The 24,200-nt window shown below is 43.7% G+C and overlaps 1 protein-coding gene across 1 annotated transcript; it reads left to right on the plus strand.

Moving 5' to 3' along the window:
- Positions 1-22,583, plus strand: LOC115826018 (adenylate cyclase 9). Its single transcript, XM_030789704.1, has 10 exons — positions 1-673; positions 707-1,810; positions 16,709-16,884; positions 18,275-18,385; positions 18,494-18,726; positions 18,964-19,066; positions 19,604-19,812; positions 20,182-20,341; positions 20,620-20,762; positions 21,263-22,583. The coding sequence occupies exons 1-10, from the start codon at positions 1-3 to the stop codon at positions 22,581-22,583; spliced, it is 4,233 nt and encodes a 1,410-aa protein (XP_030645564.1).
- Positions 22,584-24,200: the final 1,617 nt, after the last annotated feature.

The following is a 24,200-nucleotide window of genomic DNA, read 5'->3' on the forward strand; positions in this document are numbered from 1 at the left end:
ATGGCTTCACCGCAACATCAGCAGCTTCTCTTACACAACAGTGAGGTAAGCTGTGACTCCAGTGGAGACGGGGCAGTGTCTGTCCGAATCAGCAGTATCAAATCGCACAAACAGCCTCATGGCCCCAGTGGCTTGGGTAGCAGCACCGTGTGCAGTATAATTGGAGGCTCAAAGCACTGCAAATACAGCATTTCGTCCAGCTGTAGCTCAGGTGAGTATGGCGTGCGCAGGCCAGTTGTCAAAGGGCTGCGGTCACAGAGGAAAATGCCTCAGCTCTTTGAAAGATCGGCTGGGCAGTTTTGGAATCCAAAGTTTGACTCTAACATCTTGGAGGAGGCATGCCGCGAGCGCTGTTTCCCACAGACGCAGAGACAGTTTCGCTATGTGCTCTTTTATCTGGCCACTGCCAGCCTTCTGTGGGGCGTGTATTTCAGCGTCAGCCCTGCCCGATGCGATCGTGTCACTTTTTTGATACCCACAGCTTCATTCCTCCTCTTCTGCCTCTTGCTGTTTCTCTTCACGTTCACACAACATTATGCCCAACACTACAATCAAGTCTCTCTCCTTCTTATAGCTGTAACATTCGCACTGACCCTTGCACCCCAGATCCAAACACATGGCTTCAGAGACGAGATCATTCCTGATGAGGAAGAGGGAGATGGAGGGGAATTCAGTGGGATGGGTATTAGAAACCTCACAGGTCAAGAGGCCCAAGATGGAAGCTCTTGGACGCCGTGTCTGTCCCCAGTTGGGACTTTCTCCCTTGGCATGGAGGTCCTTTTACTGCTCTACAGTGTTCTCCATGTCCGCCTGTATGCCTCTGTGCTGCTGGGACTGCTCTACTCGGTTCTCTTTGAGGCACTTGGATGGATGCACTTGGCTAAGGGCTCCACTGAAAAGCAGAGTTCAGACTGGAATACACTATGCTGGCTTGGCCCAGCCAAAGCTCTTCTGCACCTGTGTGCTCATGCTATTGGCATCCACCTTTTCATCATGTCTGAGGTGCGTTCACGCAGCACTTTCCTCAAGGTAGGCCAGGCCATCATGCATGGGAAGGACTTGGAGGTGGAGAAGGCGTTGAAGGAGCGCATGATCCATTCCGTGATGCCCCGCAGGGTGGCGGACGAACTCATGAAACAGGGTGACGAGGAGAGCGAGAACTCAGTGAAGCGCTACTCCACAGGTGCCGCCTTGGCCTCGGCCTCAAGTCCCAAGAACACCAAACGTAAGAAGACCTCCATCCCCCGCGGTCAGATCATCTTTCGTCCCTTCAACATGAAGCGCATGGAGCCCGTCAGCATTCTCTTCGCAGACATAGTGGGCTTCACCAAAATGAGCGCTAACAAGTCGGCACACGCTCTGGTTGGTCTTCTCAACAACCTGTTTGGCCGTTTCGACCGTCTTTGTGAGCTGACGTGCTGTGAGAAGATCAGCACGCTTGGTGACTGCTACTACTGCGTGGCTGGCTGCCCTGAGCCTCGTGAGGACCATGCTTACTGCTGTGTGGAGATGGGTCTGGGCATGATTCAGGCCATTGAACAGTTCTGTCAGGAGAAGAGGGAGATGGTAAACATGAGGGTTGGGGTCCACACAGGCACTGTGCTGTGTGGCATCCTGGGCATGAAGCGCTTCAAGTTTGACGTCTGGTCCAATGATGTCAACCTGGCCAACCTCATGGAGCAGTTAGGTGTTGCTGGGAAGGTACATCTGTCTGAGGCCACTGCCAATTTCTTGGATGACCGGTATGTTCGAGAAGATGGAAAGGTCACAGAGAGAGTTGGCCAAAGTGTGGTGGCAGATCAGTTAAAAGGTAAGTTAGGCTTGAGGGTCTAATATAACACTTGTAGACACATAAGACACTCTGAGATAAAAATAAAAAACAACGACTTCTTAATCTAGCTTAATCTTTTTGTGATCTTGGTTATTATTAGATGAACTTTGTTAATCAAGGTACTCAATATTCCTTTAACTTCAAAAGATGTGGTAAGTCAGGCATTCACTTACTCACTTTGTATGAGGTGACACTATTGTGCTTAAAATATCCAGAAATAATTATTTTTACCTCCCCTGTTTAATCTGCTAAGAGCGCACTTGACTTTTTTTCTTTTCCACAGGTTCACTAGTCTGTAGATATCCATTAGCAGTAATTTATCATTGGCTGTGGTCTGGTTGAATATTATGTTCTTGCAGTGATGTAGTTATTATGCTCTTGTAATTATGTGAGTAGATAATAATACTGGCTTTGTAAAATCTCTTTATTTCCCACAAAACGGGCCACAGTCATCAATAAATGGACTTTTCATTATCATGACCTTTATAATAGGATTGTACTGTTGGATAGCTAAACCTCTTAAAAAATTTGACCTCTGCATGTCACATCATTCAAATGTACCATAGACACAAAACCGAAGTCACAGCGTAGGATCAAACATACAGTGGATATATATGGCATGTGTTTTTTACAGACTAAATGACCATTTGATTCCTGTATGACCGTTTGCCAGGCTAAACGCGTGTCTGTGTTTTGAGTCAGGGCTGTTGTCTCGGTGGAGAAAAATCAAAGCGCCATTGCAAATCTCAGTGCTGTGGCACCATCATCACAGCATGAGGGGGCAGAAGCCTCAGCAGGTGCAGTAGGTCATCTCCAAATGACAGTGCAACTCCCACTGCTCAGCATGCTGCCCTCTCTCCCTGCCACACTTTCATGCTGGTACTCCACTATAGCAAAAAAGCCTATGATCTTGTGAGGTTTAGGTCCTCTCTTTTACTTTTTTTTTTTTATGTCATCCTTGGCTCCATTCATGCCCTCGTTTAAAGGAGCTAAAATGGACTCCTTCAAAAGCTCCCTTGGTGCCTGTTCCAAAGAGCCTGTCAGTACTTTTCTCAGTTTATTTTTCCTCATTCTGTCGTTCTCTCTGGTTCCAACTGCCACTCAATTCCACTGTGTATGTATTTTTTTTTTTTTGTGAGCTCTCAGAGCATGGCATACTTTTCATTTTATTTTTTTCACCACTTTTTAATGACTCATGTTACCGAGAGGACAGTTTAACATTACATAACAAGACATAACAAGACAATCTTCATTTCATTTATTCCAGTAAACTGCCTACATGTTTTACTGCCTCGGTCAGCTGCTTTAAGCATCTCCTGGCAGAAGAGCTACTATCAAAAGCTTAGCTAGCTTAGTGGAATGTTTTCTGGCTACCCTAATGTAAACTGCTCTTTGCCTTATCATCAGCATAACGATTTTGGAGGTCCACGTTATTCTACAATATCTTGGTTTCATTCGATTTCTGCCATTGCAATCTTTCATTCTTTTTTTCCATGGGATGAATGTGTAATTCCCACTTTCACGCCGCCTTCTTCATTGATGTGTGCAGTTCGCTGGCCAGGATTTATACCTTTCCTGTGGATTTACTGGCCCAGTGAGAAAGCTCTCTGTCAGAAGAGAGTTGTGCTCCAGTGCTGTTAAAAATCCTCCAGAGGCTCACAGTAGCTGCATAAATCATGCGGGGAGGTAGCTCTCGTGGAGTCTGGCAGACTTGTCTGCCCGATGTGTTTGAATGTTAAGTGTTGAAATCCTGCCCACATCTGCAAGTAAATCGCTGTGACCCAGACAGCAATCATAAGACTACAGTCTCTACTTTGTTGGTAATGCTGTTTTTGTCTTTGACCTGTATCTATGAGAACGTCACTGTCTGCCTAAGATCTGGTGATTACTGTGTTATAACCTGTGTTTGATTTGTCAGGTAAACAGCTTTCAGACATGGGCATAGAGTGAGGACATGCATGTGCAGTATGTAGATTTCATATGATGAAAGATGGCCATTTTTCCCTCTGTGTCCTGGCCTGGAGTCAACAGTATTGCCTTGGTGAGCGTTTACATTGATTCCTAGCATTAGACATTATTCCTGATTGTCTCCCTTAAAATATAATATGTTTTTATTAAAGATCATAAATGGACAGTCAGGGATTAAAGCCTTTACCAAGAATATCAGTTTGACCAAGATTCTGCTTAAAGAAGGGGGGCGGGGCTGAATCTTCTGGTGCTCAAGTACGTCCAAGAGAACATTACTAGTGATTGATCAAGATGAGGAAAGATGTTTGGCCCTCAGATGAGAACATCTCGTCATTAAACGTTCTTGAGCATCTCGTTCAGTTCTTTGCATGCCCTCTGTTCCCATCAGCCCCCTCTGGCTCTACCCACTCTGTGTGTGGCAGACCAACCCCTGCTGTGTTGTGTGTTTACCTTAGTGGAAATTGGAGCTATTTTTGGTTGTTTCCCTGGAAAGTACCTGACTGTGCCCTGCCTCTGTGGCTGTTTCACAGCCATGCCACCTTTGTCTGAAAAAGCATCAAATCAGTGTTTCTATATTTTCTTTTAGGGCGAGGATATGGGTCATGTTTTCTTTTTTTTTTTTTAATTAATCTTAACTCATGTCACCGTTATGCATTTTCTGTGTTTCATTTCAAGCGTTTTTTTTTTCTTCACCATCTTAGACCCATGTCACAGGCCAAAGATGTCACTGTGTTTTATCCATTGAGACGAGCTGGTCAGATTCTTGTCTAAGTGACCTTCTATAAGCTTCATTTGCTAAGCCGAGTCACATAAGGTTCAGCTTCCCTCTCCCAGGGGTGTTTTTTTTTTTTTTTTAATTACACTAGACAAGGCAATCACATCTGTTAAAGTGATTAATGTATATAATTAATACTGGTTATTTCCCTCACAAGAAATCAATGTGAAAATCAATGTACGGTGTTGGCAAACCAAAACTACATCAGCTGTTGTTATCTTTTGATTATTTCAGTGTTTTTTTTTTGATCAGTTGTTTGTTTAGTCTAGTATTTAATATAACCACGTTGGGTTTTACAGTCTGACTCAGTGGTGCTGATCATAAGAAGCTGTGTTGAACTGTAGTAATCCACTTCCCTATCTTTTTTCGTACAGCGCTGTAGTCAATAGGCCAACCCCAGAGGGACTGTGTTTGCATTGGCTTATAATCACATTAACTCCTCAAAGACATTTACTCATTGGGATCAATATGTGTAAAACCTCAGAAGAGCTTTGATTAATCATACATGACCCAATTGATTTTTATGTTCCATGTCCCTCTCAGCTGAAGCACAGGCTCATTTCTGAAATTCACCACCTTCACCCAGAGGGCATTTCGAGTCATTTTTCCCGACCTGTTTGTGATTCAAGCAATACTCTTAAGCTTTAAAGCTAACAACATGGCTAACGTTGACCTTCACAAGGAGAACTGAGGAGACTGGAGGAATGAGAGGGAAATGAGCAATGGAGCGAGCTCTTTGAAGGTGAAGCGAAAAACACAGAGAGCAGTTTCTGTTGGGTAGTGCACTGCCTGAGGCAGTTTTCCTCCTGGGGTTTGATGAAGTTGGTTAGAACCACAGATATGCACACATAGCCTACATCATTCAGTGTTACAATGCACTATGACCTCAGAGCACAAACAATAATGTAAACTGCAAACAGGAAGACATGGTCATTTTAGCCTGTGGATTTAGCATCTAGAGATAAGTGTGTCTGTGTGTGTAAGAGAGAGGGAGAGAGGGTATGAGCTTATGGGTACAAATGTATGTCAGAGTAAAGAGTTAGCAGGAGCAGGAAAGAGTTGACTGCATTGTTTTATCTCAGCGCTGTGAGCCGCTGATGTAGCCCTGTGTGAAACTTGGCGAGATGCGAGGTAATTTGTCGAGCCATTGAAATCGTTTTGTTGTGGGGGTATTAGAATCTGAATGGGAAAACAGTTGGGGTGAAGCGGGGAGTCAAGAGGAGGGTGAAGTAGAGGGAGATGTACAGATAGGGCGCTTAAGCTGTGTTGGCAGCTGCTTTGGCACTTTGTAAGGCCAAGAGTAAATAGATCCTAGAGGGCAGACATTACACGATGTACTGTTAGAGCTGAGGTGCCTTAATCTGAGACTGAGGCGTGATTGTGCGATGGTTAGATGGAACATAGTGCAAAATCGCTGCCCTGCCAAGCAGCACTGAGAGACAAACTGTTTCACTTGGTATTGTACACGGACTATGCCTGTACAGCATGTTGTAGAGAACTACCATTACCTGTCTGTATTGTAAAAGTGATAGCTGTTGATCAGCTTGGTTATTTGGTTGTTTCTCACTTGCTAAGTGGTCTGTCTCATGCAGCTCTGGATTTGCATACCGTATCTGAGCCACTGAAAATAGTGAATAGTCAAATTTTTTCCTGGTATGAGGGACATTTTAAAATGCCTTTTTTCTGTTCTCCTCCACAAATACAGCCATTATGCATCAGTTATTGATAACACTGTGAAAACTGTATGTGTTAATGTTTAATTAACATTAAACAAAACAGGGTGTCCATGTGTAGCTGATTCCTGGTGAAATGGCGCCTTCATAATTACGGTGTGGTGGGCTCTATCAGTTTTGTTGTGTGTAGCACATTAGGTCTGCAGAGTTCACCGTGCATGAAACCATTTCTGGAACTCCATACTGAGTCAGCACAACAAGCTGTCATTCAGTTTTATAGCTTTGCATGGTGATGTCTTTATTCAGTGTTAATCCCAGTAAACTCAAATGTATTGCACTGTTCTTGACATTAGCTAAATTCAGCATTTTATAGCAAAAGTCAGCAAACAAAGGAATTGTTTATTTCTTAATCTCGATCATGACGGAGTAGATGCTGAGGGGTTTGGAGGAGGATCATAACGGACCCTGCATGATGTGTCAAAGCGCAGTCATCTCTGAAAATCCCATTTTACATATGAGACATAGAGAGGGCATCTGCCTTGGAAGGCGAGTGTCATCTTTGCTCTAACAGGAGGCCTTAGTCAGACACAGGCTATTAGAGGGACAGCAGCCAGCTGGAGCCTGAGAAAAATCAGCCAAGCTGCTCACCAAGCATCCCTGGGTTGCCCCTGACAACGGGGTCAAAGGTCGGACGGCATGGACGTGAGCGTGGCAGGACGGCAGCAGGGTGCCACTGGGTGCACGCTGGCACAGGTGGGCCAGACACGCCCAAGGGCCCGTCAGCACCAGCTGGTCCCTCCAAACCATCCTCTAATGAGGACATTGCCAGTTTACTCCACTCTCTAAGAGACTAGAATTGAGCAGTGGCTTTTTTCATGCCTATACAGATAGACGTTGAAAGGGGATCTGCCCTTGAGTCAAAAAATGATGTTTTGTAAAACTTTGTTGTTGTTTTTTTTTTTTTTTTTTATAATGAGTGCCGAACTGTGGATGCCACAGAAGAACACTTGAGTGTAATGAATCTTCCACAGTGTAAAAGGTTTTTTATTACAGAGCTTGATTTGTTGCATTAGCCTGAAATCTTGAGTATGACTGATTCTGTTGAGGAGAGCATTGGCTTTGTGAGCTTGGATATGGGAGAGGAATGAGCTTCTAATGTAATGATCTGTATAAATCACTAGAAAGCCATTACTGCAGTTGATAGGTTCAGCCCCAGCATACAGTAATTGATGGTCTTTGTGTTTTTTCTTCTCAGTATTCTCCTGCTTATGGTTTGCTGGTTTGATTCTTTTGTATGTCTGTCAGCTGTGTTTTGTTATCTGTGAAATGTTATTGGTTGAAGATTGTAGATAAAGTTGCAAAAGTTTAAATCCACAATGTTAGAGTTTATGACTTATGTCACAATGCAGTGTGTAATCCTCTCAGAATGACAAGTGAGGGTATGATGTCGGCCTATCAGAAAACAAGTGGTATAAAAGTTCTATGGGTTTTTTTTGTTGTTGTTGTTGTTTTACTGGCTGATATGATCTTGTGTCCTTAGTTTCAACAGCATTGCATCCAGCTGAGAGTGTGGTTCTCCTTGATGTCCTTTCACAAGCCCTTAGTGTTGACACAGCTGGCAAAAAGTCAGAGTGCCAGCCTCAGCCAAACACATGACATGACATTTCCCAGATCAGGGCAACAGGGACGCATGAACCATCCCACCACCGCTGTGTCCCATCCCGGGGGAACTGAATCGCCATGGCAACAGACTACTGAATGCTTGGGGAGGGGGGGAGTTAGATGTTGTCTGAAGTGTCATTTTGGAAGCCGGACTTTCTGGAGGCCTGATGTAGTAACCGCAGAGTTTTGGGGGAAATTCCACGTTTTGAATGTATTTTATGTAAGTTTCTTTGGTAATGATATCAGATGTCCCATGTAGTATGTCTTATCTGGTGCCTCCCTTAAAAACACACACTTTGTCACATGTGCAGGCTCGCACAGACGCACATATTTCTGACCAGACGTTTTCTAACCCCAACCCACTTATACTCCTGATGTTGCTTTGGAGTAGCTCTTTAGCACACGCTGCAGGGAAGTTCTGTGATAAAGGGCTGTGTGAATAATTAATGTGAGATGCCAAATGGAAGCCACTACACACTTTTTTAAACAACCATGAGCACACCAGCAATGACTCCCTCAAAATGTGTGCAATCTTGGCAGACTATGAATAGAGCGCAGAATTTGAGGGTGAAGCGTAGCCAGAATAAAACGTGTCAGAGAATTGCTGAAAGAACAAGAGAGACCCTGGCAGAGGAGGAGACAGATAGCGCTATTATGGGCCAAATAAATGAGTAACTCGTATGAGAGAAGAAGAGCAGTTAAATGTCTATTGAGAACTTTTTGTTTTTGGAGCTTGGCCTTTGTAAGACTTTTAAATTCGCATGGCAATATAAACTGGTTTATCATTCCACTCAGTGCCCCTCCCACTGCGCTCTTTGTCCCGTAGAGGTTAGCACTCCCTGGCACCCCTCCAGCCGACTGCTGCTGCTGCTGCTGCTTCATAATTTATAGCCAATTTCTCAAGGATTTCCCACAGTCACATTTACACTGGAGCCAGGGGGAGGGGCCCAGGCTAATACAGGTTCTGTATGTGGAAGGGGAGAAGGGGGGGGGGGGGGGCATTGATATATGAGAGCCCAGACACAACTGACCTTTATGTATCTTGTCTGCAACGCTCTCATTCCACACTCTCATCCTTTCTTTTGTTTTCTTCCATTCTTTTTCCATTTTCTTCTCTCTCTCTCTCTCTCTCTCTCTCTCTCTCTGTTTTTCTGTATCTCCTTTTTTCTATCTCTATTCTTTCCTCTCTTCAGTTGCTTAAGTCTTCCAAGTTCACATCTCCCTTCTCACTTAGGAAACCTTTGCTGAGCGAATGGGTTTTTGACCTTCATTCAGAATGACACAAGTGCGCCTTTGGCATAATGACATGGAAACATTTTAAAAGCAAAGGGAAAACTTTCTAAAGGATTGCGCACTCATCCTAAATTCAGCCGCATATTCTAAATATAAACAACAGGTTATTGTGAAGATATGAAAATCGTTTCACCTTAGCTGTACCTCTGTGGGAAACAGATATTAGAACTCACAAAATCAGGATGAATAATGCAGTTGAAATAATTTATGGCTCAATCACTTAGTTTAAAATGGTCTCTTGTGAAATCAGGAAAAGAATGAAAGCCTTGAGTGGTAGAATGGACCTTTTGGTTTTTTTTCCCCCACACACACAGAATCACTGCCTAACACAATATAATCCAAATATAAAACACTAAGTCTGTGTCAATGAAATACTAAGCTGTTGCCCTTTAATCCCACAATGTCCTGCTCTGTAGATCTGGGCACCTTGAAAATGACTCTGTAGTGGTACCCACCAGTGTCTCCATATCTGCAGTCGTTTGTACAGACCCATATTGACTATTAGCATCCTACACCTTAACTGCTCTGATCACCCTCACAGTAAAGTCAGAGACTCAAGGTACCCACTCCTCTCATATCTGTTAACTGGCTCCCTGCTTTCTCTGCCGTCCCTTATCTCTGAGAAGTCCTTGCTGTGCAGCGGCCCCTGCAAGGCCAGTGTGATAGCAGTTGGGGTTCACTCAGGGACGTAGAGAGGAGAAGCTACGGAGCAGTTTCAAGTGCGGTGGGAGGTGATCTGGCACTATCACGTCTCTTTAAGACCTGAGTGTAAGCATTATCACAGCATCATTTTCTCCTAGTCAGCCATCCCAGACGGACTTTTGGGGATTCAGCATCCTTAGCATGCGGACATTTAGCCATGTGGAGTCCGGCGTTCTGGCTTTTAGCACAAAAGCAGGTCTCTCTGCTCTGCTGTTCCAAAAGGAGAAATAGTAGAAAAGAGACTGAGTCAGGCCTGTATTCAGTCCTTCAATAAAAGCACGGCTGCACGGAACAGAAAGCGCCTAGGTGCTTCTGCAGTCTAACTCTTTCATGTCATCAAACCTGTTGCGTTTTTTTTTTCCAGACTTTGACTCGGTGGAGTCTTTGTCAAAAGTGACAATTAAGGAGAATAAAAAGAAAGAACTAAGAGATATGAAAAGAGACATGTGTTTGGTTCAAATACAACAGAGCTGCACTAACAGATGATTCCTGTGGCTTAATATGGTAATCATAGAGGAAGTTTTTGGTTTTTTTTGGTGGGAGCGTTTGTGTGGCACGACCTGGTTTTCTTTGCCATGGTGCCGTGTACAAATAAGGCTGTGTCTCCGTAACGCTGGCCACGCTCGCCGAGACAGACGTGAAGAGGAAAAAAAGAATGTCTAAGGTACTAGAGCTTTGGTGTATGAAAAGCAGAGTGCTGACTCAGAGAAAAATGTAAATTGAGTTTTTTCACACTTGGCCTGGTGTGTGTTTGTGTGTGTGTGTGTGTGTACGTGCGTGTGTGTGTGCGCGTGTGTATGTCTGTTTCAGAGCAAACTGCATTATTGCTCTGAATGAAATCACATCGTGAACAATCTGAAGACTTAAGTTAGAAGCAAAGTACTACAATTTTGGGCATAAAAATGAAACCTTTCATAGATGAAGGGGTGTGGGTGTGGGTGGAAAAGAGCTTATGGGAGATGTGTCATTAGTTGGTGATTAGGTGAGCACACAGTGAGAGAGAGCAGCTTTTGTGCCTGCAGTCTCACTCTCTCCTGCAGAGAGATGGCTGCCTGTCTTTAGTTTGACATTACTGAAGATGAGCCTCAAATATTTGCTTAATCTCGTTTGAGTGCTGGCCTTGCCTCATCAAACACTCACACACACACACACACACACACACAGCACGCACACACGTGTATGCGTGTGTGTGTGTGTGTGTGTTTGAAATATAATCTTTCAAATATATCTTTTTTTATTTGTTACATTAGTTATGCAAACATGCGCTGTCTTTTTTACAGACTTGAGACCCCTCTCTCCTTTCCATGCAGAGAAGCACATAATAAACCTGCACTTAACATCGCTGGAATAAACAAAACTCACACACACTTGTATGGTCTTGTGTAAACACTATCTGTTGACTTTTTTTCTACACTCTCACAAGCAAAACCTTTTCACAGCGGTTTAAGATCTCATCTCTGTTCTCTGCGGTTGGCTACATGTAGCGACAAATTCCCAACATGAGATGAAGTGTAATTTGGCTGGTAGCATTAATTATTCAACGGCCAGCGCTTTGTTTGAAAACAAAGCATTTAGAAGTTTACACAGATTCTGCTCTTTGTCTTTACTCACAAGCTTCACTGTCTTTGCTTCCACTGGGGAAAAAATGCAGAGTATTCTTGACCTGATATATTTTTTAAAAACGTTTTCAGTTAGTCTGGGGAGTCTGTCAAGCACCAGTAGCAGTACTTAAAATAGTGCCATTCAGCTTCCTTTATAGGTAGGTCACTGTTTTGCCCTTGTGAAGACTGTTCCCTTACTTAAATTTAACTTTTCCCATTCAATCCGCATCCTCCCGTCAGTAATAGATTCCCTGCTGCGCGCAAAAAATAATGTATTCTTGTCAAACCCTTATTCTGTCTCTCCATCTCACTTGTTTTCTTGTCTTTCTCTGTCAGAATCAGAAATCGGGTGTTTTGGTGTACATCCATCATGAAAACTGAATGCCGAGCCCAAGGGATCAACACTCTCTCGTTTCTTTCTCTGTCGCTCAATTTCTCATTTCGTTCTCTGTCGCTTTCACAGAGTCACCGTGCCTCCTTTTCATTCATTCTCTCTCTCCTTCTATCTCTCCCTTATTCCCTTATGCTTGTAGCTCTGCTCTCTCTCTCTCTCTCTCTCTCTCTCTCTCTCTCTCTCTCCTTCTCACTCCCCCCCTAACCCCTCACTGCATTCGTCTCCTCTGTCACATTGCATAGTAATTTGTAATGTGTGAAATCTCTTTTAATGAACTGGCCAGGCAAGCATGCAGGTCCCCTCTTGTACCAACCACACCCCCTAACAGTGCCGGATAAGCTTTCTGGGTGGGAAGATGAGCTGCTTCCAAACGCTGGCATTGCCAACTGGCCGAGTGCCCCAAGCATGGCTGCCAGTCCTGCCACCTGCTCACACTGCTCTACCTGTACCCGCTCGGTTTGTCTGAGATAGTGACACCACCAGGTTCAGTCCCCATCCACATTACTGTTTTATGAGGCTTTTTCATAACTATAATCTAGTCTCTGAGCTCAGGGCTGTCTCTTTTCATTTTAATTTAGTGCTCTATAGAAGTGATCTGAATGTTGGAGAGAGAGTGTGTGTGTGTGTGTGTGTGTGGATCTTGAATTGTGAGGGCTCTTGTCTCAGCCTGTTCTCATTCTATGTCCTGATTGAAATATAAGGACAAGAGGCCTTTAATCCAATCCAGTCACGACACGTGTGTGTGCACGTGTGTGCGAGTGTGTACGCGTGTGCGCCCGTGTGTTTATGTGTTATGTGCTGTTTTTGATTTGTTTATACATGTATTTTCTTTTTTTTTTTACGTACGGTAGGGAGTGCATTTGACATTGAGAAACTCTCAACACTGACCTTTCTCTGGGCTGTGGACAGGATGGGGTCAGGGCCTGCTATTGTCCTGTAAGTGTCGCAGATGAGAGAGGTGAAGAGGAAGGGTGGGGGGTACAGGCAGTGCTTTGGACTGAAGTGCTGTTCTCATGTGCGCTCCTCATTTTGGGACAAAGGCGATTGTTTGTGAAAAATGGCAGAGTTGGCAACAGGGAGGGTGATCTGTTCATGTACTCTGTGGGAAGGGAACTCACTACTTCACATCCACCGAGAAAACGGCCGGCAACAACGTGACACGGACTCTTCTCAGTTTTAACAGCATTATAAACACGCCAAGATGAATCTCCAGACAGGGGCTAAAGCAGACATTGATGAGGACAGGCTGGAGGAGAAACCTTTGGATTTAAGGATATTTACCCCAACCATGAAGCACCATAATACATATAGCCTCTTTGTTCAGGGATCTTTATTTGCCTTATTTAAATTTAATTGGTCCAGTACAGCCTGGTTTACAGGCCGCAGCTTCTTATGCATCCCATTGTGTCCAATGGAGCATTTTTTTAATGGGAGAGATGCGGTGAAGTGATGTACCGAGCTCAGACTCGTCCAGTGATCAATAAGATCGATCGGCGTGTTATACGGCTGTCAGAGGCGGGCTGTGTTAAGTATTGCTCTGTGAGAGCGGAAACCCTCTGGAGGCATCGATGTGAGATGAATGACTGGTCCGTTTGTAACCCCTGACTGCCGCTGCGATTTGTCCTCACCTCTTCAAAAGGACTGACAGCTGGAGGCAGTTGTTCATTTGCCCTCGCCCCAAAAAGGGGCGGGCCGGACCGGAAACGGCAGTATCGGCTGTCGCGGACACTGAGAGATGGACAAACGATCTGTCCTGTGTTTTTTTGTCTAATTTTTTAGATGGCTGTTGTTTGTCTTCAGCAGTTTCAGACAGTGAGGTTCTCACAACAGCCCTTAGTTTAGTAAATCAGATTGCAGTACTGAGCAGTATTGAAAAAACTGTGGGGGGGTTTTTCACCTCGAGTTTACACAGCACACAGACACACACACACACACACACACACACACACAGACGAGACATAAACTCTAAGGTGAAACTTAGAAACATCACCAGCTATCATAATATTCCACTGATGAAAAATTCTTCCATTCACTGTGGCATGCTTGACTGACTCTTAGGACAGGACGTTCGCAGTGTGTCCTTGAGGTTTCAGTTGTGCTCCTGGCATAGCTGTATGGTGTCTTTTTTCTGTCTGAAGACCTACGTCTTTGTGCATGCTGTTTAACCTACACTAATTTGCATTTAAATTATTACGCTTTTGTCCTGTCCTTCTCCTTGTCTCTTATACACAAGGTTTGCCTACCACATGGAAAGTCTTAAAAAGAACCCAGTTAAAAAAAAGGAAGATCATGTATGATATTAAAGATTAGGAGTCCTTGGCCCCTTGCCCGTGGCTGGTTGACACTCCCACGACTCGTTGCAGCTGGGCTCCAGGGAGAGCGGGCAGCTGAGAGAGAGGTCAACTCGTCCCTGGGACAGAGAGCCAAGGACTGCCCTCAGCTAAGACATGGTTGACTGTTACGTCACTGTTTGTCACAACTCTGGTCCTCGACCGGAGCCGCTGTTGTTGTGTTGCGGTGGTTGTTTTGCTGCAGGTGATGTTGATTAGAAAGATGTTGACATGCAGATGTCTGTCTGATATTGTTGTCGCTGTGTCCGGAAAAAAATGACATCTTCTGATAGACGTATGTGCTTACTGTGGTGTACATGTGGCATAATACCTTGCTCTTTCCTCATACTTATTCTAGACTTTCTCCTGTCATCTCTGTCCCTTTTCTGTCATCCATCTTCCATCAAATTTCTCTCTCTCTCTCTCTCTCTCTCTCTCTCTCATACACACAGTTTCTCCCCTGCTTACACACTGTAGGGAGTTATTGTCAGGGTGCTATCCTGAGATATGACCTGCTTGTCATCTTTGCTCCGTCCTTTTTAATTATGTGCCAGTTTGCAGGAGGTGAGGTTGATTGTCTGTTAATTACTGTGAAGATAGATCCTCAATTCCTTTAATTGCCAGCTTTTCTTTCACAATCCCTGGATAATGATAAATGTGAATTAGACTTTAAAAGTCCTCTCAGATTTTATATGCTCAGGTTATTGGAGTCATACACTTCACTGTCTTCAGCTATATTTAATCCTTATCGTTATCGTTGTTGTTTTGTATTTATTTGTTTTTAGTCCAGTTCCCACGGGGTGTGGGGTGGGAGAGAATCTGTCCGTCTGACTGTTTTCTTTGAGTTAAAATAAGATAATCACATCATCATTCATAGTCAGACTAGATTTGTTCTTTTCTCTGAGTTTCCTCTGAAAACATGGATGAATGCATGAATGGATGGATGAGTGGTTGAATGAATGAATGAATGGATGAATGCATTTCTCTAGGTTTTTAGAACTGCACAGGCAAGGATCAGTTGTATATATAAAGAGATCAGTTTGGCTCTCATGATGTAAACATAACCCGCTACAGGCCCTATTGGGTTAGCTGGTGAACAGTGCTGACAACTGCTGACAACAAAGCTAGGCCAGATATTGATAAACCCATTAACCAATCTGTTGGGTGACAGTAAACAGCCTAATGATTTCACGTGTCTACTTATTGTCATGTTGTTGTTGTTGTATGAGTGTGTGTGTGTGTGTGTGTGTGTGAGAGAGAGAAAGAGATAAGACAGTAGTAATGGACCTGACATGCACCCTTTTTGAACAAGCATATCAGCATCTGCCCAAAAATCAGAAAACTTGCTTGTCAACAACAAAGTGCTTTTTGTGATAAAGATGTGTGAATTTAAATGATACCTACATAAAACCGACACTTTACAAAGTGCATGTCTGTTCCTAGTCACCACAGCTCTGTGCCCTCAGTGAGACAGTTAAGTGACTGGAGCAGGCTGGCTGTCTGTGGAGCTTGTGGCTGTCGTGCTTTGGGGGCTGTTTTCAGTGACAGGTGAATTATGTGCGTAAAGACAGCCACGCAGATAGTTACCAGAGCTGGTGACATTGGCCTAGACATTTTACTTCCTCTGCTGTCAGCTTATTCGGTCTGGCTAGAATTAAGAGCACACGGGGCATGTAACACTTGTACTTGTCTTATGTTACAGTGGAAAAAGAAAAAAAAAAAAAAGAAAAAAACAATTCTCACCTTCTTATAGTGTCTCATGGCACTCTGTCAAGCTGCCATGTAGAAGCACTTTATTTCCTACCCAGCCTCCTCAGGAGAGGCCTTTCCAGACGATAGACTTCAGGTATTCACCAAGACACTCTGAGAGAGGTTTATCACCTCAAAGACAGCACAGGGACCTTTCATGAAACAATATTTCTCAACTGGCTGCCTAAAGATGGTGCCAAAAGCCAGCTCTGGCCAGTAGGAGACACCATAAGAACCTGTTTCTTAATAGCAGAAGACTGATTGAATAAACTGACAGACAATATAATGTCCATTGTATTTAATGCTGTTTCTGTGTATTATTTGCTGTAAACATCCTATGCTGTCTCTTTAAGCAGAAGAACATTGAGTGGATTCTCAAAAGCTCTTGGAGAGCACTCATTTCCTTTTCAAATCAGTATGTATTTAAAAAAACAGATATCAGCATAATTACATAACCCTGGGACTACTTATTTGTTTAGTGCTGAATTTGCCTTAATGTGGTTAGAATTGATTCATTTCTCTTTACAATTTTCTGTCTTTCTCTCTCTCTCTCTCTCTCTCTCTCTCTCTCTCTTTCTCTCTCCCTCTCTCTCTCTCTGCCCCCTCTCTGCTTGTGACACACAGATGACTGATGATTGTATTTGAGCATTGTCAGTGGAGGTCAGTGAGTGGAACATCGCTCATACTCTGTGCTGATGTATATATCCCCATGCCTGTTTTTGTTTTTCAGGCCTGAAGACCTACCTGATCTCTGGGAGAAAGGTAGAGCACTCCCAGTGTAGCTGCTCTCAGCTGGGTTTGGCTGGGGCAGAACCTGGAGAGTCCCTTGGTACCACACCCAGTACCCACAGCCCTGAGCTCCAGCCTTCAGATTCGACTCAGCCTCAAGGTCCAGACAGAGCCAAGGTCAGCCCCTGATCACCCTACCGCTGCTTCTCTGTATATGTACAGTCTTTTGAGTCATGTGATTGGTTGCAGTGTTGCAATGTAGTTGTCGCTGATTGCTCCATGATATTTTGGTGGTGAAAGGTGATTTTTGTGTCTCTTTTTCTTTTTTTAAAGTTAAGTTGAAACTTTATTGTAAAAAGTTAGGGATAAACAAGCAAGCTGTGCTTTGCTGATTTGCAATTTTCCCAAAGGGAACAGCTTCTGATGAGACCTCCACATCATTAACTTCCTTTGCTGATTCATTGACAACACCACAGCAATGATTTAAGAGGAGGCTGTTAAGAATCACAATCATTCAGTCACTTGGTGATTGACATCAGTTACTCAGGTTTAGTTGTAGAAGTGGTAGGTGTAAGTGCTTCTGCATTTTGCAGATGTCCTTATCTGAAGCTACGATCAAAAAGCGCATTCAGTTAGGCTGCCAAACCACCATAATATGTACAGGCTCCGTTATAAAGCAACCGCTGAATGCATCCAGGAAAACAACCCTTAAAACGACACCAATTACCCCCCTGCTGCTGCAGTACTAGTGGCCCATATTATGGCTACATTCTTTGGGTCTGTTGGTGGGGGGTGATGCTTAGAGAACGACAGATCTAAAAAAAAAAAAAAAGAAGGAGGAAGGGAGAGGGGTGTCGGCCCAGCTCTTCTTCTTAATGAGGTCTCATGCTGAGAGAGCATGAGGCTTTCACCTTTTTCTAATGACTCCTCTTTGAAGCCGTATCTTTCTTCTGTTTTTGTCCTTTAGACATGCACATGCACACGCACAGCTTGAGAAGCAGGTTTCAGTTTGTGAATTGATAGTTTGGTGTACAGCTGCTGGTTGCTTCACTGCTTCACACCAGTTCGGAACTTGTGCTAGATCTTAAAGTGAGATAGCATTTGTTTGTGTGCGAGAGTGTGCGAATGTGTGTGTGTGTGTGGATATATGTGGGTGTGTGAGTGTGAGAAAGAGAGAGAGAGAGAGAGAGAGAGAGAGAGAGAGAGAGTTGAAGTCTCTCTGCATCTTTCATCTGTGGGTAGCTCTGCTTGTTTGTGGTTTTTGTTTGCCTTGACCATTCATGTCAGGGCCGTTTTATTTTCTCAGCGGATGTGGAAGAGCTTTTCACACACTGTGAATGGGGAGAGAGAGAGAGAACCAGAGAGATGACAACAAAGCTCTGTAGTCAGCCTCGTCCTCCTGTGTCATTCCATCTCATTGTCATTGTGCCTCCTCTTTTTCACACTGTACCAATTTGACTTTGATTATTTTTCTACAGGTAGATTGGGCTTAAATTATTTTGACATTATGATCCTTAAAACCTTTCTATGCAATGTTTATCCCCGTCTCTGCTGGTCTCTCCATCAGTCCCCGTGCCTCTCATGCAGTGCAGCACTGCTTCCTGGGGAAGACCCGCCTCTGGACGATGGAACAGTCCAGAACGGTTGTGGCGAGGACCATAAGAGCAGCACCAATAAAGTAGGCATCTCAAGACTCAACCAAACTTCTCTAGGTCATACTAAACTTGTTCTGACAGCCCTGACCCAATACAACCAGAACTTCACTCTGTGCTGTTGCCTTTCCCAGGGTCCTCCAGGCAGGGGGGCCAAGGCCCTTAACGGTTTGTTGAGCCCCCATCTGGAGGTGGCAATGACCAACAGTCAGACCTCCCTGTGCGAGATGCTGCAGGAGAAGGAGAAGAAATGGGGAGGTGGAGGGGGCATTGGCACCATGGACCACTCCGCCCTCATTCCTCTGCGCTCTAAAAACTTCAGAGAGAGGAGTGATGCACATTTTGTGGATGTCATTAAAGAGGACAGGTATTTTACACTCTTATAGGTTCAGACTTGCAGTAACGACTGGCAAATTCTGAAGAATGTCTGAGAGTTAAGTTGGAAGGCAGTGATTACTAAATGAAAGAATATATAGTACTGTCTGCTCCCCAGGGACAATACCGATTATGGTTTATAATCTGTATCCATTACCCTCTTAAGTATTTTTTATCTCCTCTTTTTCTCTCTCGGGTGGGCAAAAAAACTTCTCGCTCCATTCCACAGTTTGATGAAGGATTACTTCTTTAAGCCTCCCATTAACAAGCTTAGCCACACCTTTCTGGACAAGTCTCTGGAGACAGCCTACCGAACCAGCTATCAGGAAGAGGTGAATGCCTGTCTGTGTGTGTCCATTTCTGTCTGTTTGTGTGCTCATCATCAGTCTTTCTGACTGCTTCTTGTCTGTGTGTTTCTCTTTTTTTTTCAGTTGTCTCTGTTTGTTACATGTCTCAGGTTGACTTCTTTTGACTAGAACAACTTTTCTTATATATTGTTACATGAGTGCAACACACACACACACACACACACACACACACACACACACATATGTTGATCACTGGTCAGTCAGGGACTGCGGCAAAAAAAAGCACTGCAGGGCACCACACCAGAGCAGTCACATAAGAAGCCTGTGCTGCCACCTGCTGGTCAGCCCTATAACATGCTCTGTCACCCCCCCTTTGATAGTTGAACGTTTATAAACACGGCCAAAAAACAACAACAACAACAACAACAACATGATTATGAGTCTGAGTATCATCAGTTGTGCTAAGAGAGCAAATGCAGCACAACCTTACTGTTTATTTCAGCTTTTTTGCTTTGTTTGTTTCCCAATGTTTCTATCACTTTCTCTCTCTCTTGATATCAGGTGAGAAATCAAGCAGCAGTCCAGACGTTTGCCAGTCCCACGTTCAGCTCTTTCCTGGACATGCTGTTGTGCTGCTGTGTGTTCCTTGCGCTATCCCTGGCCTGCTTCCTCAGGCCCCTGGTTACCCAGCAGCCTCTGCCCACCCCTGCCCTTATCCTGACAGCAGTGGCTTCCCTGCTGGAGTGTCTGGCACTGGTGCTGACTGTCCGGTGAGTGGGGAGGCTGAATAAGAGAACTGACATTCTCCTTCTTTATGTGTGTTTGTGTGTGTGTGTGTGTGTGTGTGAGAGAGAGAAAGAGAGAGGGAGAGAATTATTTACATTTTATCAATTTGCTGCTGCTGTAGTTACACATATCAGTTGTTTAGATTTAATTTACACCTACATAGGTTGTTTCTTGCATTTTGATTGACTTTTGAATGACACTTACTTGCGACGACACGATGGCAGTATTTATGACAGGTTACATGACTATGTGGTATGTTGAAGAACTCATACAGTTGTCGCTGTAGTTTTAGTTTTTATGTTTGTCAGTTTTGGACAATGAGGTCTCACTAACATGAAATCCTCACGTTCTAGCATGGCCTTTTTCCTGGACTACATGTTGAGCTGTACTCGCACCTTGCTGTGGGCAGTCTCAGGATGGGTCCCCAGACACCTGATCCTGGCAGTCCTGGTGTCTCTCCCTGCAGTGTCTGTGTTCTCACACATCACTTGTGACATGAACCAGTCCATACAGGTGAGACAGAAAAATAAAGCATTTTAGAGCAGTTCTGCCTGCCCCAAATGAGAAGAACTGGTCTGTCATGGAAATATAGGGAGTTATACTGTAACAACAAGAAAAAACAGAGTGATAGAAGTCACTGTTACATTGCTACAGCTCTATCAGAAACTTTTTTTTTCACTTGTCTTTCATATCTAGAGTAGATGTTGGGAAGAGAACCACGAGAAATGTATCCACGTGTAATCTTTTTCTCTGTTATGGTACTGATTAGCTTCCATCATTTGATTGTCTAGTTCACAATGTTCACCTGCTGTGCGGTCATCATTGCCATCATCCAGTACTGTAATTTCTGTCAGCTGAGTTTCTGGATGCGATCTACCCTGGCCACACTTACAGGACTTGTGCTGCTTGTTTTGCTTTGGAGCCCCCCCTGCAGGTTGGTCACAGTAGGCACAATATATCGCATGCTTCATAATACAATTTAAATGCTTAGTACTAAAGTTTGAAAATCAGTGACAGTAAATATCATTATCGATTCTGCTAAAGGAAGTCTTTAATTTTTTCTCATCTGTACATTCAGCAGTTTCTGTACCAATCACAGCAAAGAATGAATTGCATGAATACCTCTAATATGTGATTGCTTTCCTTGATTAATCTCTAACTGTCATGCTTATTTTTTCTTTCTAATATCTCATCTCTCATAGTACTTTGGATATTTTGTTTCTCCGGTAAGTACTAAGCTGTGTTTTGTTGTATATGTAATATTTAAAGTTTAAATGTTAATATTAGACCAGAATGCCCAAACGTTAAAATTAAAAACATTATTTCCCTACTTTTTGGACACTGACTTCAGTAAGAGAAGTTTATTTACAGACAGAGACATTTAAATTTGTTATAATACAGGAGCTATTTAAATTTCTCTCCCGCTTGCTCTAGGTCCAGTGACTTGGGTAATAACAACAGCAGTGCTGCTCAGACTCCAACAGAGCCAGTGCCTGATCTACAAGACTTGTTGGGGCCTGAAGTTTTAGTGGCCTTTTTTCTGCTGTTGCTACTTGTCTGGTTCCTCAACCGGGAGTTTGAGGTGAGCTACCGGCTCCACTACCATGGCAATGTAGAAGCAGACCAGCACCGTATCAAGATCCAAAACATGCGAGACCAAGCCGACTGGTTGCTTCGTAATATCATCCCCATCCATGTAGCTGAGCAGCTGAAAGTGACACAGAGTTACTCCAAGAACCACGATAATGTAGGTGTCATCTTTGCCAGCATAGTCAACTTCAGCGAGTTCTACGAGGAGAGTTACGAAGGCGGAAAAGAGTGCTACCGAGTCCTCAATGAGCTCATTGGTGACTTCGATGAGCTATTGCGCAAGCCTGCCTTTTCCAACATCGAGAAGATCAAAACCATTGGCGCCACATACATGGCAGCGTCAGGTCTTAACACACAGCAGTGCGGTGATCAGGCCCACCCTCACTCTCATCTACAGGCCCTCTTCGAATTTGCCCTGGAGATGATGCGTGTGGTTGACGATTTCAACAAGAACATGCTCGGTTTCAAGTTCAAGTTGCGTATCGGCTTCAACCATGGCCCGCTCACTGCTGGAGTCATTGGCACAACCAAACTGCTTTACGACATCTGGGGTGACACCGTGAACATAGCTAGCCGCATGGACACCACTGGAGTGGAGTGTCGTGTGCAGGTTAGTGAGGAGAGCTACTGTGTACTCAGCAGCATGGACTACGAATTTGACTACCGCGGGACTGTTAACGTCAAAGGAAAAGGTCAGATGAAAACCTTTCTGTATCCCAAGAGTGCCGACAGTGGGCCTGTACCGCAGTACCAGCTCTCCGTCTCACCGGAGATCCGAGCTCAAGTGGACGGCAGCATTGGGCGTTCACCCACGGATGAGATTGCCAACCTGGTGCCTGCTGCTGCTTCTGCCAGTGGCGTGGGCACATCCTTTTCAATTAGCTCAGAACTCACTGCGCAGGAAATTTCTGTTAAAGAATTTGTTGGAAAAGTTCCTTGCGGTGAGGTTTGTTCTAGCGAGACTAAAGCTGGACGATCTACATCTACCAGTGGGCTGCCGTCTATACCAGAAACCTCCTTTAACAGAGCTCCTGAGTTGTATATGAAGCAAACAGATGCAGTCTTGTCTGTGCCTACTCAGAATCCCACCCAAACAGGAAGCTTTGAGTCGGAAAAAGGGGTAGCAGAGGAAGAGGAGGACATCGGAGAGCTGACTAGACTCTAAAACTATACTAGTATCTCCGCTAGTGCTTTTCGTGCCAACCCTCAACCCTTTAAGTGTGATCCTGCATCCCTGCCACTCTCATCTCTTTATGGATTAGGTGTGTGCGTGAGTGTTTTTTTTTTAATGCTTGCGCATGTAAGCGTTTTTTCTATGTGAGGGATGAAAAAAAAATCTCCTAAGTACTCAAGCACACCATTTTGGTGAAACGCATCTTAAGCAGTCAAACCAATCTGGCAGCATATAGTTTAGAGGCCCTCAGCTGGCTTTCACTTACCATTCCTTTGGCTGACATTTGCATCAGTCCTGGACGCTGTGTGGATTGCAGTGAGAAAACATGGCACAGAGAAAGCTGTAGGTGGGATGATTACACAGGGGTGGAGGAATGGGCCCTTAATGAGCCAGTGCCTCACCAACTTGACCTACTTGATTCTCACACAAAACATTTTGTTCTCCTGTTATATTATCTTTCATATTTGTTTGCCATTGTCAACATATTCTTTTTTTTTTTTTTCAATTAAGTGCCTTTAAGGGTGAATCCATAATGCGCGTTGGACAGTTTGGAAAGTTAATACTTTTGGGTGTGAAATGGGAAGTCATGAAATATCGGGGCGATGGCACTTCATAATTCAGCATTACCTTTTCATCTCTGGAGCTGTTTTATTGTGTGAGAGAGAATTTCCTGCTTAAATTGTTTTTAGTCTTATTTACTATTCTCTTTTTGTTTTGATTTTTTAGTACTACAGTATTGTGTCTCTTTTAAAGTTCCAGCAGTGAAAAATAACTGTAACTTGCAGTGGGATAACAGCAACAGGATCACTGAAAGAGAAGGATCGTGAGAAATATTGCATTGTGTGAAAAGTCCAAGTGGTTTAAGAGCAGTTTGAACAAAATTCCTCTTTTTATGTGACATACATACAGCATTGAGGTTCAAAGGTCTATTTCGTGAGTGAAAAAATCTAAAGCAATGCACAGTAATCTTCTATAATCAAACAGTAATTACATTGCAACTGGCACGCACGTGCATGTGTGTCTCCGCTCGTGTCTGATACTTCTACTTGCCATTGCCAGCCTCTTCTTGTGAGGTGCCTATTAATATTCATCTTGCAGCTTAAAATTAGGTGGGATGACTAAATCCTTTGGATTGCAGGCAAGAAATACTGAGTTTCCTTTTGCTGATGTGGCCAGTTCACCTCAAACTTGTGAGGACTTAGCTTGTATCTTCTCCAGACACTGTACAAGATCAGCTATATTAAACTTTTAACTGTAGCATTGTTGTGATATAGAAAAAGAGAATGTTAGAATAGAGATTCATAAGACTGTACAGTAAGTTAGTTCATAGCACAAGACAATATTGCAGTTCATTATAGAATCATGATTTTTGTCATCTTTCCTTTGAAGTTAAACTGAAGTTCAAGGGAAGCAGTTGACTATTATGAATATGAAGAAGGATTATCAAGGGAAAACAGTAAGAAAAAAAAGTGACTAAACTTTTTTCAAGGTAAATGCACTTCGCAATGGAAAAACAGATGATTTGTTGTAGACAGTTTTAAGTATTTCTAAATGGTAGGAGAGAGGAAATGTGCAGAAATGATGCAGAATCGAAAAGTCTGTCAGTTC

This window comes from Chanos chanos, chromosome 13, assembly GCF_902362185.1.
Source record: "Chanos chanos chromosome 13, fChaCha1.1, whole genome shotgun sequence".
Taxonomy (NCBI): domain Eukaryota; kingdom Metazoa; phylum Chordata; class Actinopteri; order Gonorynchiformes; family Chanidae; genus Chanos; species Chanos chanos.

Excerpts from the sequence above, each read along its gene's own strand:
- LOC115826018 (XM_030789704.1), top strand. The coding sequence starts at position 1 with ATGGCTTCACCGCAACATCAGCAGCTTCTCTTACACAACAGTGAGGTA. Across the intron at positions 16,885-18,274 it reads AAGGTCCAGACAGAGCCAAG|TCCCCGTGCCTCTCATGCAG; the intron begins GTCAGCCCCTGA and ends TCTCTCCATCAG. Across the intron at positions 19,813-20,181 it reads GCACTGGTGCTGACTGTCCG|CATGGCCTTTTTCCTGGACT; the intron begins GTGAGTGGGGAG and ends CTCACGTTCTAG.